The following is an 18000-nucleotide window of genomic DNA, read 5'->3' as shown; positions in this document are numbered from 1 at the left end:
GCAAGCAAAGGTTACACACCCTGTGCTTGTCGACCCACGTGTATTTTCTATTGCAGGACGGACATAATTTAAAAGGAGTACGCTCCATAATGATGACAGGCAGCTGGGCGACTCATGGAAGGGGTGGGAAAATACATGATGTTATGACCACCCCCCACTCTCCCTACTGTAAAGCCGAGGCCCAATGGGCCTGTCCACGGCCGGGTGGTGCAGTCGAGTGTCCGTTTGACGGTCAGTCTTGTCTCCTTCTTGAGTCTTCACTGCGTTGAGGCACAACATCCGTAAAGGACAGAAAGAAATACTAATCTTAAATACTTTATAAGTTCAATGGGGTAAGACGAAAATGCACTCCGCTTATATGCGACCACTCACGATGGCGGAAAAAAAAAACAATCTGAGGGACCTACACACGTGAGGGATCATGGGTACAGGGGACGTCACACTAGGGATATTACTGGCACGCCCTATTTCGATGTCCTTTTTCGAGCTTCGAAAACTGTAATACTCCACAGCTTCCACTAGATGTCGGCCTATGCATAGCATATGATCTAAGCAGATTACACAAGGAATCAGTGGGAGGAGACAATCCATAACAATGGAGAATTTGCACCAACAAGCATACATGGCTTTGGTAGATAAGCAACAAGCTGAAACCTTCTCACCAAGTATCTTTACAGAGATCATCTCAATATTAGACTTGAAGGTTGAAATGCCTAGCACTGGGGCCAATCATCCTGCTGCAAGAGAATGTCCAGCAGAGCGGTGAAAGGTGTTTTGTGTCCAGTCCATCCAGTCAAAATCATGGCTGCCCTGCACTGCTATATTTTACTCAATATGAATAATAAGTGGGAACAGGAAGAACACACACACACCAGACCAAACTCCCAGTTGGCTACTACTGCAATCCCAAAGGACCCAAGAAGTGAACTCCCAGGAGCAAATTAACTCACTTGTCACTGCTGCATGCAAACAGGTAATTCTAGGGGAAAAAACTACTTGGGCACGGTCTCCTGCACAATCTCCAAAAATCTTTCTCTGTGATTGTTTTATTTTCCAAATATGTATTGTGTGCTTATTCGGCCACTGTTGAGCTTTGTTTTGTACAATTTTATACATGTTTTATTCAGCCCTAGTGGGTCACTGTATGAATTTACACTGGTGTATTTTTGCACCTGCAAACGTTTAATCATTTTCAAATCTTTACGGCAGTAGTTAACACACAGTCTGTTGCAACACGGCTGTGAACTAATCTTCCATTGTAGGGTGTGAACCGTACCTTCTTAAGATTTTATTGACCTCAACAAAAGTATTCTTTGAGTGATACAAGAATGCAACCTAACAGCTATGCACATCTATTTTTGGTATATCTCCAATTATGTTATGTATGTGTTTGCCTGCAATATTTACAAATCATTTTGTTAGAAGACTGAAGTTCAAGAGATTCTCTGGGATGTTTCTTTTTTACTTTTGTTGCTTTTTGTTATGCCATGCATTGGTTGATGTTATCGAGCCATGTATATGTTAAACTATGATCTTGTTGATTTAAAATAACTTGGTATGAGTTTTTTTTAATTTTTTTTATCACCATCATCTGTGCTTTCAATTTTTATTTCTTAACTACATGATGTCACTAGACTTACAAATCCAATCAAGGTAGTAATGGATAGCAGTCAAGGCTATTCTAAGGAGAGTGAGTGTGGAGTGAGGGGCCCTCAATGAGGCTACATTATATAATACACAATAACTCAATGTAGACAGAGTACAAAAATAGAGTTATTTATTCTAGGCCATCTACACACTGAAAAATATCAGTTAATATCAGACAACACTTTTAGGATATAAATATATACATACACCAGAGTTTCACATACGCCATATGCATTAAAAAAACGTATTCAGCAAGCAGGTAAGTAAACTAAATGCAGTCAATGATGGAACCAGATCACAAGTTAATTCCTCAACTTATGCACTCCAAACACAAAAAAGAATGGGGTCTTGCACATAAATGACAGGAGCCACAATGCTTCTGACACAGATTGCATTCTCTGTAGGGAAGTTAGAATTTACTTGGGTTGGTGATGGATCAAAATACTCTTTTTTTTTACTAAGGTAAGTGGTCTTTTGTATTTCAGGATTTACTCCCTACCCCGATTCGATGACCAAAAGGCAGTAGAATGGAAGGTTAAGAGACAAAGAGACTTGTTTCCGATGTTATCCTATGGAGGATGGGGGTAGAGTGGACACACGGCTACACTCTGTTTACTTACTTTTGCCCGACGTTGGTTCCGGTGAGAGGTGCCCAGGGGTTGCGGGTGCAGCAAGGATTATTCCGGTTGAATATAGCTGCAAGATGCTTACTTTGGTGAAGAAATGCAAGAGCCACTGATCCAGGCCTCTTCGGGACACCACAAGACAGGGGAAGGAGAGTTCCACCGACAGTCTCCGCACACAGGCAACAACGGTTGTCCTTCCAATCGCGGTCACAGAAGCTTCTGTAGGATAGGATCCCTTGATGTTGGGACACTGCAATTTGGAAGCAAGGTGACTTGTGGTACAAGGTGGCGAACACAAACCTTCTGGGTGCAACTGAAGTCAGTAACAGTTCTGGCGAGGTAGCCTACGAGGGAGTTGGTCAGTCCACTGGGTAGTCCAGGGACACTTCAAAAGGCTCGGGACGCTGTATCCTCAAGAAGTCATTGCGACAAGTTGGTGCCACTAATCCAAGGGCTGAAGCACCGCTCAGGGTCTTCGGAGATCAGGTAGTCGAAAAGGGCTTACCCAGGCCAAACGCAGAAAGGGATGCCAGGCCTCTTCGGGAGTGGTCTTCAGATCTTCTTTAGGCTGTTCTTCTATGAGGGATTCTTGACAATAATGCCGATCTGGAGAAATGGCTGCAGGTGTCGTCCTCTAATCCAAAATCAAGGCTAGAAGCAAGCAAATCCAAGACCACCAATGGTAATGATCTGCACCATGCAAACAGCCAGTAGTTGTCCAATAAGGGACAACTACAAGTTTCACTTTTGACCCACACCCAGACTCTCTGGCACTTCAGACTTAGAGTGGGACTAGACTGACCCACCCCTTTTCTGGGCCACATACACACAAAGGCATCATGAGCCGCAGCTTTCCCGGTTAAGTGCATGGCCCTTTAAGGGATTTCTTGACCTGGAAATGCAGGAAGAAGGCCAAAGAACAAGCACAAATCTTGTGGCATGTCAATTTTAGGATACTAGCCACGTTAAGTAGACAAACACGAATATGCACATTAAAAAGAATGCAAAATAGCTGCTGCCACCAGCATGTCTTTAGGCACATATAAATGTAACCAAAAATCCCAAGTGTAAAAAGCTAAAGCGATACAAAAGTATCCCCATTGCACTGCATTGTAAGATACTGTGTGCAATGTTAAAAAGTCACAGAATGACAGTTTCCCAGTACTCAGTCTGAAGTACTGATCGGTTCCCCAATAACAAATGAGCAGAAAGGCAAGTGAAGGCTTTAGTTCCCTTAAAAAAACAGAGCCAAAACAAAGGTGGTCCATAGAAAGTATAGAGGGAAAGGTACAAAAAGAGAAATCCTTCTTAACAAGTGGGTATAGGAGGAAGAGGAAGTCCACCTGGACCTTGTGTACCTTTTTCTCTCTCCCTTGTCTGATCTGGTGAATTTCTCTGAAGCTTTCTTTTTTGATAAGGGCCAGAAAAACCTTCATCACATGCTCCTCTAAACTTCAGGTGATAATCTGACAGGAACTAAAACCCTCCATATCGTGGTCTTGGCCAATGCAAAACACACACATTGCAAAGGTGGCGGTTAGAGCTGGACATCAACCTCTAGGAGTATTTATACAAACTTTAGTGACTGTTCCAAACCAGAAAGAAATTGGTGTCTTCTACTGTGGAAAAAACATACAGGTCACAGGGACCACAAAGGTGACAAATCCTCAGATGTCGTCCTTTCTTCCCCAGGGGAAGCCCTTTCCCATGAGGTGAGACCGCTACCCAATAGTGCCCCTGGAGGTGGTACTCAGTGGGTGGATCTTGTGGGGATGGATCCCCCTGTGGGAATAGGGATGACTATCAGGGGAGAAAGCAGTATATACACACACAACACCCACACTACCCCTTCAACCCTGCTCTCTCTATCCTTAGCATCCTCTCCCATCTGTTTCTGTAGAGCTACCGAGAAAGAAACCACTCAGAAGAGTAAGAATAAGCAGCAGTTGAAGGAACTAATGCGTAACACCAACAAGAACAGGAAGAGCTGCAAAGGGTGGATCCTGTCAGGAGGAGCCAAGAGCCTGGAAGCTGTCCGGCTTAGGGCAATGAGGATGCTGCCAAATGGGATGTGGAGGAGATGTCCTTTTTTTTGGTTTGCAAGCGAAAGACCGAAAAGAGCTGGAGGAACACAAATAATCCCTAAAACCACACGGCTGTGGAGAGAAACTCCAACCACCCAGCTCTCCGCTGCAGGGTCGCCACAGAGAAAGCGGGAAAACAAAACAGGAATGCTCCTTGCCTGGTAACGAGCATTTGGGACCCATCACTGCTGAGTCCCCGTGAAAAGGGCAGGGCCCGTGATAGAGAGAGGACGCAGGGAACCCAACGGAGCTGAAGGAGCATTTTATGCCTGCAACAAAGACCCGACAACAAACCAGAAGGTAACAGTGTTGTTGGGGAAAGCAGGAAAAGCCAGAGAACCACAGTCTGGCACCCATACACATGGACAGTGACCGTCTTAAAGAGAGTGAGCCAAGAGAATACCTGGCAGGGTAGTGAACCAGATCAACCAAATATAGAAGATAACGTAGGCGTCTGGGACCCAAAACCAATTAGGGAGAGAAGTGGTATTCCTCTTCCACAGCACCTGGCAGGGGAGTGAACCAGGTTTGTCAACAGGAGTCTGGGACCCGCACATGAAATGAACATGAGAGAGGCCAGGGGGATGGCGATATTCCCCCCATCAGTTGTTGAATTGCCACACAATCCTGAGCAAGGCCGATATAAGGTAATATTGTCCACATACATAATGTCCCCATACATATAGTAGCCTGGAAACGGCATAGGCGACCTTATATATGGGGACAACATATGGGGTAAATGGGAGCGGGGATTGCGGGGGTGTCCCCCGTTATTTTATTTCTTTTAAAACACCCATGCAGGTTCCATATGATAATGTCGCAGTCAACAAACTGCGCCATTCTTGCATGGCGAAATTTTTGAGGGGACATTATCAAATGGCACTGCAAGGCCAGACGAAGGGAGACATTCCCCCCACCAGTTGGATTTGAATTTTATTTTGAGAACTCAACTTTATACTGTGAAGTTGTGATCCCCTGTCCACAAGAAAGGGATTGTTCCCCTCAACCAAAGAAACCTAAACTTCTTCAATTTAGTTTATAGTGTAAGGGAAAGAGTTGTGATTCTGACATAGAACTGTGAACTTTTTCTTTGGACATTCTGACAGACCAATTCACATTTTAGTTGAGGAAGAGAACCCCCTCTTAGCAAGAGGGCAAGATAAGGTTTTCTTTTCATTTTTGAATAAGAGTTTTTGCCAACCACCATGCCACAACCACTGTGTCAGAGTCCTACTTCTGCACCCTTACACGTGACACTGTATATGTACTATCTGGGTGCAAGAGGCACCACTGGTGCCATGACAGTGGGTGCGTTAAAAATGTCTTAACAAGTCAGCACCTGAAAGACATTTTGAAAGGAGCAAATCTGTGAGAAAGTGATCCATAAGAAACGATAATCTAAAACTAGGTCGGATTTTAAATCTACAGTTAAATAAGTTTACTTTGCCAAATACCTCCAGTTATCTCACTGTTCATTCTATGAATATACTCACATAAATCACAGTGGATAAATAGCTTAAATACTGTCAAACACTGTTCTAGGCAGCAGGGACTGATTTTGGAACCTTCATTCTTTTTCACTATACTTTCATACAGAATCCAGAGTATGCAGGGGTTCAAAGATGATGTTTGCCAAGATACTCACTTCCCAAATAACAGTCTATTCGCATCCTGCATACATAACCCAGATCATGCTACGTTCCTACAGTTTTGCCATGGCTAGCTTATAGATGATCGTCTTCTTAATCATATACTCTTTTGCTGCTCATCCATACAGATGGACATGTTCATTTGCTTCAGTGTTAACGATAGATTTTTGCTCCAATATCGCTTGAGCACAGAGTCCATTACACAGTCAAACACTACTTTTAGTAATAATGTATTGCTCTGAAACTGCCCTACGTAAATATTTTCTTCTCGTTCAGACACCACGCTACTTTCTGCAACCCTGATCTATGAACAACATTTTCTGGATCAACATTCACCGAAGGTATCGCAAACACCATCCTCTTCCTTTAACCTATCCCATCTTATTTAAGCCCCTGCTTTATCTGTACACCTTCCATTTACTTTACAGACTACGGCCTGAAGAGGTTTTCTGGCACAAAAAAATAAAACCTCCTGACAAATCTACTCCACCAACGTCCAGCACAGTGGCCTCAGCGGGCCCTTTCTATATCCGACAAGAGATGAAATATAAGAACTCAAAGTCCAGGAGTGACTCCCCCTTCCTTCTTTGTCTTCTCTGAAGCTGTAACACTGTCCCAAAAGGTGGTGGTACAATAGGTCAACTTCCAGACAAGCCTCAGCACTGAGAATACAGAGGTGGTGATTTGACAGTGTAAAAGCTTTCCAACATAAATAAGCCTCCTCCACAACCCTTTCCCTTTCTTTCAAAGTTGTTTTCAAACCTCCGCTGTCCTTTTCTGCTCCCGTCAGACAATGAGCTGGTAGCCCCTGGCTCGGGCACAATACATCACTGCCCAGACAAGCCTTCGAGCCCATTTCAGTACAACCACATAAGTCACCATTACTTTGCACTGCACAACATTTAAAGTGTCATTTACATATAAAAGGGGATCTAAAAACTATGGTATGAATGCACAGATTAAGCAGGGTGCAAAATATCAACTTGCAAGGCTCTAGCCAACCATGAAAAAGTCACTTGCCATGTCAATTCTATACAGACAGCACACCATTTCTTACTCGCCAAGAATCAAATCACCATTAGCCAATGGCTAGCAGCAAATGCAAATTATGCACCCTGCTTTCAGCACTTTACAAAACGTACCCAGTACATAATGGCTAATCAAAGCTCAGCTTTAAATGCCATTCAGTAGTGAGTTCAAACTAAAAGCGGATTGTTCATTTTCTTCATATGGATCATACGGTATAACAAATGGTAAACCTACTCTGTTACAGCCTTATCAAGCACTAAAACATGGCAGACACTTTTGAATGAGATTAGGTCTGTTTGATTACGATGGCATTCAAAAGAAACCAAACTAAACAATTCACGAAGAGCGGAAATTAACCTTGTAAGTTTAACGTGCTTAATTACAGATATAAAATTTGTTTAGAAACACCAACCCATTTTAAATGTTTGTACAAATTGGAGTAAACATGTACATTGTGCACTAATCCCACCTCACGGATGGAATAAAGAGAACTGAGTTTGAGTAACAGTTCAGCGTAAGTCGTATTCAGAAAAACTACCAGAGTAAAACATAACAGGAGATATTTCAGGTAAGAGCTACTTGTATCTGAATTTAAAAATGAAAAGATGTGAAACAAGAAAAAAACAAAAATTAATTTTGCACTGGAGTGCAACAATTTGCATACAAGATGCCATCAATCGTATTTATGGCAGAAAGTGGCCCACTTCTGCCCTTAGTCCACCATTCCAGTCAACTCTAGCTCATTGTCCCACCCCACCGGACCTCAAACTCAGGATGCATGGGACCCTAAAAGACTAGGAATTCAGGGATTTCCTCTTACCAGTGTTGTATGCGTGGGAGCTGTAGGCGCCGGCCTGCTGGAAAGCGGCTGCGGATGCATTTACTCCGACGTTCACACCATGATGCTTGGAAGAGGTCGGAGGGACCTGGATAAGAGAGGGACACACAGACTGAGCCTCTGCACAGCTTTCAGAGCCCCGTCGGCACGTCCCAGCTCCCCACATCTCATTTAACATGTCAGACACGACAAAGCACAGGAAAATACAACTGTTTCGGGAGTGGGGGAGCACCCCACACACACAAAACAGATACAAAGTAAACCAAGTTTATTCTATCAGTAGACTACTTTGGGCGACTTGCTCACACAGGGGAGAAGCTATTCATGCCCCCCTTCTGCCAGGATGGCGACCAAGTGTTAGGTCTTTGGTGTCTCAGGTAGTGCTGACTAGCCACCTAGATATGGCCGTGGGGTCAGCCTTTTTTGGCACTAGATTAACAACCATCAAAGTGCTGATTCTGGAATGCGTCTCACTGCTCAAAAGGCATGTATACATAAACAAATGACAGGGTTAATGATAATATACCTGTGGGTGAAATGAACTAAATAGCCAACTAACTGCAGGCAGTGTATTCCCTACCCTCCTACAACAGACGTGCATTGTTTAGCCAATTGAAAGGTTAGGGATTTGTCTACCCAGCTTGGGAGGCAGGAAATAAACAACCATTCAGCAAGTTAAGGATTGTATGCCCAAATCACAAAATCATAATTGACAATCCATCTTCAAAGTTTGGACAGTTCCAATGTAGACAATGTAATGAGCCAGGAGGATGTCTCAGGGGCAACACAGGTTTGAATCCCAGTCCCGCGCTTAGAAACTGGTGTCTGGTGCGTAATACGAGATTAATTACTGTAGACTCCATATGTGCAGTGCCCAGCTTTCCAACATCTGCCCATATGAACTAAGCTCACTTTAAGCCCTCACCATTCTAAGCGTGAAGCGCACTTTGATGCAATTGTGCAAAAGTGTGCCTGTCATTTGCCCTCAAATCAGACTTCAGGAATTCAAAGAGGTCATCATAAACCACTTTTGTTTCTAAAATGGCCAGTGTGGGTCAAGGACACAAATTTGCTGCTAAAGGGCATATTCAAATTAAAATCTTACATTTAGAAGGCACTTACAGAGATCTACACATAAGACTAGCGTCATGTGCCTCCAAAATAGGTTTCTAAAACACAAATCAGGAAGCATCTTTACATACAAAGGGCCATCAAAACATGTAAGATGAAGGTTTTCCAATATTAGGTTAGGTAATTTAGAACACTTTTCCAACCTCCAATTCCTGCAATTAATGAATGGAGATTAATTCAATAGCACACATTCAGAAATGTAAGATCAGAGTCTTGCTACATGACTTTGCCTAGGGCTCATGATCCCGCAATAATCCATATACTGGCAAGGGAGGAGACTGGGAGTTGTAGGCCACAATTTATGGCAAGTGTTAGATCTATCCGAGTACATTTTAGCCTTTAGATGTGCCCAAGGGAAGCATGAAGTGAATTACAAAACACAAGCAACAGGCTAGCAAAGCCTTATTCCATTCTACACAATCTACTGTTTTCCCATCAATGTTGGCAGCTATTTTGACAAACAGAACTATGAACAATACTTAAAATTAAAATGTCCTCCTAACCTAAATATGTGCCTGAAAATACAATTCACAGTACTGATTTCCAACTATCGCACCTAATCATAAGGGTTTCTAAATCAGCCCAGCTTGACTCCATACAAGTCAGTGTCCTAGGGCACCTGGCTCATTTATTTGGTGTTTGTTCCCAGCTGTAACCCTCTTATCAATAACTTGCTATCTGGTTGTTCTTGTCTCAATTACAATTGCATTATCAGCACCACAAAAGAAAGTCTCCCATTGTGCAAAGATAGAGGTATTTAAGTTAGCATATATCTGAGAGGTTGATCCATAATGGGCTAGGTGAATAATGGTATTGTAACTATGACCTGCACTAAAGGAGCAGATTGACCGAACTGTACTCAACTTCCATGAAGTATGCCCACTGGTTCCATAACAAAATGCATAAATCTTGTTTTCTCAAAGTGTGGAAATTCATTCTTCCTCTCTGCTTGAGCACAAATGAACACATTACTTACCTTTGGTAGTGTTTATTCGAATGTGTTAGTACTTCCCTTCTTCTCACGTGCTACTTAGCTTAGAAACATTCACTAGTTGTCGGAGTACTCAGAATTTTTTTTGTCACCAGGAGTTGCACTGCATCTCCTCGTTGGCGCCTATGACTTTGTACCAGACTTCCTGTGTATTGATCTGGTGTGAGCTGTGCCTTAGGACCTCAGCTGTGCCCATTTTTTCCCAGCACTCAGCTGAGGAGGAACAGCAGAACTGCAGGAGTTAAAGTTTTATCTGCATGAGGGGACAGTTTGGAGGGCGATGAGGAATCTGTGGAGAAAGAATATATCCAAGAGAAACATTATCAAAAGCGAAGTTATTTGTTCTATTGGAATTGTTCCTCCTCCAGATTACTCATTAAAGAAAGATACCCAAAGCAGTACAAAACCTTGAAGAGGGAGGACCGAGGGAACACCACTCAAAGACAAAGTTCCCACCCAGAACTTTAACACAAAGTTTCCACTTGCTGGAGACAATTAACACCTGCTGCGAGCTTCTGCCACAACCTTTTCTTTCCCACACAGATGGGGTGAGGACAATGAGACGTCCTTCTCTAGGGTCCAGAATGAGCATCTCAACTTTCCTTCAGACGCAGGAACCCCATACCACCCCCTTGTTAAATACACTGCAACTGTGTTGTCTGTCAGAATCTGGACACATACGACCCATTACAGAAGGGAGGAAAGCACCCAAGGATAGCCTGATGGCCCACAGCTCCAGGAGGTTGATGCGCTTTCTCATATCCCTGGGTGACCACAGGCCACTCGCTACAAAATTGTCCAAGTGAGCCTCCCCAGCCCTTCAGAGATAGGTCCACGACTACTAATAACTGCAGCCAGGATTTCCAAAGAGACTCATTAGCAAGTTGTCCCAGAGAGCCCACAACAGGTGATCTTGCGACACATTCCTCAAGACCTATAAAAGGTCAGTTGTGTTCTCCTGAATCCAAGACGACTAATGGTACCCAATTCAATTCTGGTGTTGCAGTGGAGGAAAGATATCCTTTCGCGCCTTCAAACACTTGTGTATAGGCGCATTATAAATGCCATATCATATATAACCTTTTAGTCCAAGACATCGGAGGCGATCATCCTCTTTGGTTGAACAGGGACAACATCTACCCATCCCCCCCAATCCCTGATCGAAGGAACGAGGTGTGAGGTGAAGGGGGTTTGGATCTGGATTCAAGACATTGGAGACAGAAATACTGCCTCGAGTGCACCTCTACCACAATCCTGGCAGGGGAAGTACATAACTCTGGTGTTTAAGGGAATGCATCTAGGCCCTACCTTTGAAAAGGGAAAATGAATGTCCTCTGATAAAGGAGATGAAGGATGCTGGACTGCCACCCAGAGACTTGACAGTGGATAAGGACACCTAGAACATTCCAAAGGAATTGTACATGTCAGTGACAAAAAGCTGGACATCATTAAAGAGCAGGTTTACTTCGATCCTAGGTGAAAACAGAGGAGTAAATCCAGAAATGCAGTTGGAGTGTCATCACTGATCCCCATTAAATGTGCAACGCAATCAGCCAGGTCCAGACAGTAGTAACTGCTTAGCACTTTCCTTACTATCATTACCCAACTCTGAGAAACCCACTTATCTCAAGAGGCAGGTTACCTGCTGCCTCCTTATGCACATTCAATAGTATGTGGGAGAATTCTCATTTATGGCTAATTTCCCTTACCTGGAGAGTCCCTCAGCAGCTTTGCTGGATTTCTGGGGTTTATTTTTTCACCTAATAAGAGTGTAGACCTTATTCACACTAACATTTGTTTTGCCATGTATATTTCTGCTGCTTGTGTGATCGTGGGCTCTGGAGCCACACCACTCCATGAGCCCAACTTTTTGTGGGTGTTACACAGCACGTTCAGTGCAGTGACACCGGGTTGTCTCCAAGACTTCCCCACTGACTCCATTTTTCTGGGGCCGACTACTGTCGCCCAGAAACAGGTAAAGTTGCCATTGACTTTATGTAGTCATTTAAACTACAGACCCAGTACACCCCATCTTACATGGAGTATTGGAAAGGGTTAATTCCTACTCCTTTTTGACTGCGCCTCTTGGAGCTTTGTTTCGCTCTCTTAACACTAAGACTTCGCTGGTGGCAGTGGTAGCTACCCTATCTTTTCTATCGCGATTATAGTATATAAACGTGGTACTGTTTTGGGCTATTGTATTAGCCTCGAACTTAAACCCGCTTGACCAAATACTTTTTATTTTCGCTCCGGTCGGGTTTTATCGCCATGTCTTTTTGTTAAAATCCTTCTTGTGTTTTACTTTGTGCGGCAAACCAGGTTTGCCTTCTTTGTCCGCCAACTTTTGGCAGGCTTCTGTCCAGAAAGTCTAGGTGGGCTGAATGTGATGGAGTCTGGGTGTCTAGATGGAGTCTGGGTGTCTAGGTGGGCTGAATGTGATGGAGGTGTTTAGTCACCCCCTGCACAGGGTCTCCTTGGAGACCCAAGTCGCACTTTATGTCGATTGGCTGAGGTGGTTGTCCAGGCTGGACAAACCCCTGCTGAGCGATTGACAGCCAGGCTGTGTGAATGGGGGATTTTGGCATAAAAGGCAGGACTCTTGGGCTGGAAGTCAGAGTCGCCACTAGAACTGCAAAGAACCGAAGAGAAGCGGAGAAGACGACTGCTGCTGCAACTCCCGAGTCCCGGTGAAGCCCAGATGCAGTCCTGAGCTATCTACCCTTCAACAAGAGAAGATACAGTCCGGAGTCTTCTTCCCTTGAGCCTGGTGGGATCAACCAGCTCAACTTCCACAGCCAAAGGATCCTCTTCTTGGTCGAAAACGCTGCACACAGCTGTAGTGGTCTGGATAGCCATCTGAAGAGCCTCTCCTGTTTAAAGGAGTGCACCTCCTTTTATTCACTGTTGCTTCGCTGCTGCTGGCCTCATCCCTGGGTAGTGCAGATCACTCCTTGTCCCCACGACTGAAGCTCCAGGAACTGTGAGTCTGCAGGAACTACCAGGAACAACTGCTGTAGCACCAGCTTTTCTTCAAATGAATAAGGTACTGTGTCCAACTTCGAGGAATTGGGGTGAACCCTTTCCCCCTCACCCAAGGCTTGTTCTTGTCTTCCTTCCCTCTTATAACTTTTGCTTCCCTTGTAACAATATGCAAGTACTCCTGGCAATCTCGAATCGTGAACTGTTCTAACCTTGTGATCCTCGACAAAAGGACCCTGTCCCATTTGACTCTGGCACAGGCCAATTGACTTATCTAGGTTTTAGAAAGTGTCCTCGGATTCTAGCTGTCTTGACAAAAGTATGGCCTATGATGTTTATCCCCTATTGTCTTGTGTTAATTCATGTGCTAAGTGTGTTTGACTACGGTAACATTTCTTCTTGCGGGTACGCCTTTCTTTGGTAAGATTGAACTGTCATTACCGTCAAAAAGTGATTGCGTATTAACCCATGGTAACGTCTTTGTTTCACAACACTGGTCTGTCAATTCCAAAGGTACTTACCTTGAATTGATCTGCACAAGGGGAATTGGTTGTGGGAGTATATTTGAAGTGTGGTTTTAATTTAATAGAAGTGAAGTGTTTTGTGAACAGATGGTATAAAAATAAATGTACTTTAACTTTTTAACCAGGAACCTTGAGTCAGTGTTTGCTTGAGTCACAGTAATTGTAGTCCTTTGTTTAATCTCTACTACTGCTCATTTGCTCTTGAGATAAGTGTGGCTGCTCAGCCATTGCTACCATTTTTTCTGTGTAGTACAGGGTTGTACCAAAGGCGAAATTGTGCTACCACTTGTGGTAGTAATTGTGTGTAGTGGTCCCCAAGGGCACTACACAGGATTCTGCCCAACAGGAGAACCTTGTGAAGGCACACGGGGCGTTCAGGAGCACACAAACCTAGGCTATCATATGCCAACAACTTATAATAAAGGACATCAAGCTTCTAGCGCTCCTTGTGTAAGGAAGAAATTCTATCTTTAGACACACCTTTTGAGAGTTCTCCCCTTTGTGCTTGCTTTTATGGTCTCCTTAATATTTTCTCCCACTGAAACCTAGCAAGGTCCCAGCCCATTGGAGACAACTCAAAGCGTGTGACCCTTTGGAGACTACTGACCCCAAAGGTGAGGGTTACCACCAAGGTGTTTCTTAGTCTCCTTGTGCCAGTAATAATTGTACTGGTTCTGGTTGGTGGCAGTTTACCTTGAAATGAAGGTCACACGAGTTATAAGAACTTTGGCTCACATGAAGCCTATTTTCTTTCTGAAGGCTGCCAAAATGGGTTGTCTAGTTTTGTGAAGAACCAATTACTTACCTCTCTAACGTTCTTTCTGAAGGATGTTCGTCTCACTGGTTCTACATTTATGATATTCATCTCAGTGCAGCTGTTCTTCAGAAGCTTTGCCACCACTAGGGGGGTGTAGCTCCACTCGAAACCTCAACACACCCAGTGCTGGGCATGATAGCGAAGCCAGTATATATTGAGGCATTGCATCCACTGTCCTTCGTTCCACCCTTTTCCCCTAGCACTCTGACACAGAGGTCCACAGAAATGAAAGGTGTACTAGCTATCCGCAAAGTTGGGCAGGTTGGGAGGGCGATGAGGAATCTGTGGAAGGAACATCCATCAGTACAAATATTTGAGAGTTAAGCTATTTGTTCTTCTAGTGGATTAAGTCCTCCCACAAATTCATCTATGATAGACTCTCATAGCATTATGTAGACCTGAAGGAGGGAAGAGAGCAGGGATACCAGAAAGGTCTGGAGGACCGCTGTACCAAAATGCACGTACTGCCCCAATTAATTCAAGCAGTAATGTTTGGCTAATATGTGTAGCGAGACCCATGCTGCCACCTGGTAATTGTCCAAACAAGGTGGACCTCTGCCCGAGTAGTGGTGGCAGAAAGTCCTCTGGTCAAATGAGCTTGGAGACTTTCAGGCACATCATTTCCAGACATATTGTAGCATTCTGAGATGCATTGGATGGTCCCTGCTTGACAGGTTCTGTTTGGTCTCAGCCCTGCCAGCACAGGAACCAGCGTAATCTACAAAAATGAGGTAATCTTTCCTGCCAAACCTTGTCCGACAGACGTAGAGGCTGACTGCCTGTATCAGTTGCAGCAGATGGAATCTCCATATCTTACAAGGATAAGGTGGAGGAAAAAAATAAGACCGGAAGATGGATCTTTTGAGAGATTGAAATCAGAGAATACCTTTGGGAGTAAGGATGGCCTGGATATCTGCGTCACCTCTTAGTAAAAAAACAAATCGGGAGGTTTAGCAGATAATACCTAAAGCTTTCCACCAGCCTAGCAGTAGTGATGGCAACCAGGAAAATCAACTTTAGAGTGAGAAAAACCTTAAAAACAAGAATGCAGCGGCTCAAGCGAGTGAATCCCATGCTGGAACAACAAATTGGCTTGCGTGGGGTGTGGGGGGGGGGGCGAAGTCACTGATTGCACAACCCCAGCAAAGATTGCATAACCGTGGGGATCATAAACTCAATGGCAGCAAGGTACCTGTGCACAGTGCCTATCTGAAGGCCTGTCAGGCACAAGGAAAGCAGAAAATCAAGTACAGACTCTGTGGGACAAGAGGATCCAGAGAACTGTCCTGGCACCAAGCCGAAAAAGGAACACCATATGCATGCATACATTTTCGGTGGCAGGTCTCGTAGCCAAGATGAGCATGTCCAGGACATCATCCGACAAATCCCACAGCTTAAATCACAGTCTTTCAGCAGCTAAGCATGAAGGTTCAGGCTGTTGAGATTCAGATGGAACACCTGCCACTTTGACTGGGAGAGCATATCCACTCTCTGTGGAAGGCACTTGGGAGAGCAGGTGGACATGTCCAACATCTTTTGGTATCACATTCTCTAGGCTCAGTTTGTAGGTCCCCGAACAGGCATAGCCTTCTGAGACCTAGTGGGACAATAGGGATTGAGAGCCTAGAGGCAGTCTAATGTCCCCTCGACTGTCATCGTGTACTCTAGAGCTCCAGTCTATGACATTTCTTGGAGCAGAAAAACTTGCAATTCCTGATCACATTGAAAGCGAAGAGGTCCAATTGAGGAGACCTGCCCTCCTTCCCCCACCGGGAGAACACATCCTGCAAAACTACCTGACAGAGCTCCAACACGTGGGAGGCCGTAATCAGTCTGTTTAAGGCATCCGCGAAGAGGTCCGTCCTGATGCGATGAACCACCATTACAGACAGGTTTTCTAGAACCCAGAACCACAGTCTCATTGCTCCTCCGCTCAGAGGGAAGGATGCTACACCATCTTGCCTGTTGAGGTAGTGCACTGCTAACATGTTGACCAGCAGGACCAGCACAACAACCTTGCCTTGCACTGAAGGAAGGAAAGCAATCGGGGCCAGCCTGATTGCTCTCAATTTCACCAAGTGGATGTGCTCTCGGCACTCCACTGGAGACCACAGGCTGCTCTCCATGAGATCTTGCAACCTTTAAGGACACAACTGTGACAACGGTCAGTTGTGGCCAGGTTTGCTGGCGCAAAGCCCCTTTCAACATGTTGTCTTGTGGGGCCCATCATGCTAGGTCCTGGGATACCTATGCTGAGACATGTAGAAGTTCTGATGTGTGCCCCTAAACACTGATAATAGGCAACTGAGGAGGTATTCAAGCAACCTCCTGCACAACCTTGCTCTCCAGCACTAGAGGAATGCAGGAAGCCATGAGACTCAGCAAAAACAAAGTAGAGGCCTAAGCACTCTCCTGTGACTGGAGAATATGAACCATCTTGAAGATGTTAGCCATTTGGACCTCATGTAGGAAGGCCTTGACCAGGCAATTGTCCAAGACCGGAATGATAAATGGGAGGGACTGGAGACGGCAAAACCTGAGACTTCTTGAAGTTCAAGCAGAAGCTGAAGCTGTGAAACAGGCTCCATCTGCAGAGTAGATGGCTGGTCTGGGTAGCGTGCTCGAACAAGCAAGTCGTTCAGCTATGGAAAGCCATGAATTTATTCCCTCCTGTGTTGAGCCGCTGCCGGAAGATTGGTGGAGAGCCTGGGTATCAATGACGGACTGAATGGGAGCACCATGAATTAGTAGTGACAATGACCCACCACAAATTTCAGGTACTTCTTGCGTTTGAGATGAACCTGCACAAAGAAGTAGGCCTCCTGGAGATTCAGTCATACCAGCCAGTCCTGCAGTTCAAGGGCTTGGAGGACATGGACAGAGTGAAAGTGTTCAACTTGTCCTTGCACAGGTACACAAACTGCAGATCCAGTATAGGATGCCAGCCCTCCTTCCATCTTCAGTACCAGAAAATAGACAAGAGTACCAGCTCATGGCTCATTCTGAGCAGGGCACATGTTCATGAACGCCTTTTGCCAAAGGATGATTAACCGACTCCTACAGAAGTGGGCCTGGAGGCAGAAATTGGCCGTAAGGATGGTCTGGAGGGTGCTGAGCAAAAGGGAGGGAATATCCATAGTGCAATGACCTTTAAGGCCCAGGCATCGGACGTGGTGAGATGCCATTATGGGCCAAACAGGGAAATCCCCCACCCAGTATGGAGGTGGGGGGGGAGCGGTCAAAATCCCCTTCACATTGGCTTTGCACCTGGGGCTATTGAGGGCAGGGCGTCACCAGAGGCTGCAGACCAGAGGGCAAAGGATAATTTTGCCAGGGCACAGAAGGCCTTTGGCGCTCTTACGCCCACACTGCCAGAACTAAAATGCTTCTTACCGCAGGCAATAATGTCTTCTGTTATTTCAGCACTCCAAGGATCCAGGAATGAGACGGACACAGGGGCTCATGGTGTTGCCCATAAACCTTTATTGAAACAAAAAGAGGTTTGAAAATGCGTCTCTGTCCCTTCTCTAAGAGGTATTTCCCTGCCTAAAACAAAACTAAGGGTCTGTCCAATGTCAACATGTCCAAAGCAAAATGTTCTGTGTCCAAAGTAATATTCCGGCCCTCACATTCTGAAAATCAACTCTCAGGTAAAAAAGGAAATGTCTTTGGCCTTGAATAGTGT

General features: G+C 44.8%; 1 protein-coding gene across 12 annotated transcripts in view; it reads right to left on the bottom strand.

Annotated features, from left to right (window-relative positions):
- The window catches only part of UBAP2L (ubiquitin associated protein 2 like), a 1950223-nt gene that overhangs the window by 484434 nt on the left and 1447789 nt on the right, over positions 1-18000 (bottom strand). For 9 of the 12 annotated variants that reach the window (XM_069651771.1, XM_069651756.1, XM_069651788.1 and 6 more), the window contains one exon: positions 7856-7961. The exons of the other annotated variants lie outside the window; for them this stretch is intronic. In XM_069651771.1, coding sequence (XP_069507872.1) covers positions 7856-7961 — 106 coding nt within the window. The remainder of the gene's footprint in view (positions 1-7855; positions 7962-18000) is intronic. 12 annotated transcript variants of the gene reach the window in all.

Source organism: Ambystoma mexicanum, chromosome 1p, assembly GCF_040938575.1.
Source record: "Ambystoma mexicanum isolate Mex_15411 chromosome 1p, UKY_AmexF1_1, whole genome shotgun sequence".
In the NCBI taxonomy this organism is placed as follows: Eukaryota; Metazoa; Chordata; class Amphibia; order Caudata; family Ambystomatidae; genus Ambystoma; species Ambystoma mexicanum.
This window is presented reverse-complemented; position numbering and strand designations above follow the sequence as displayed.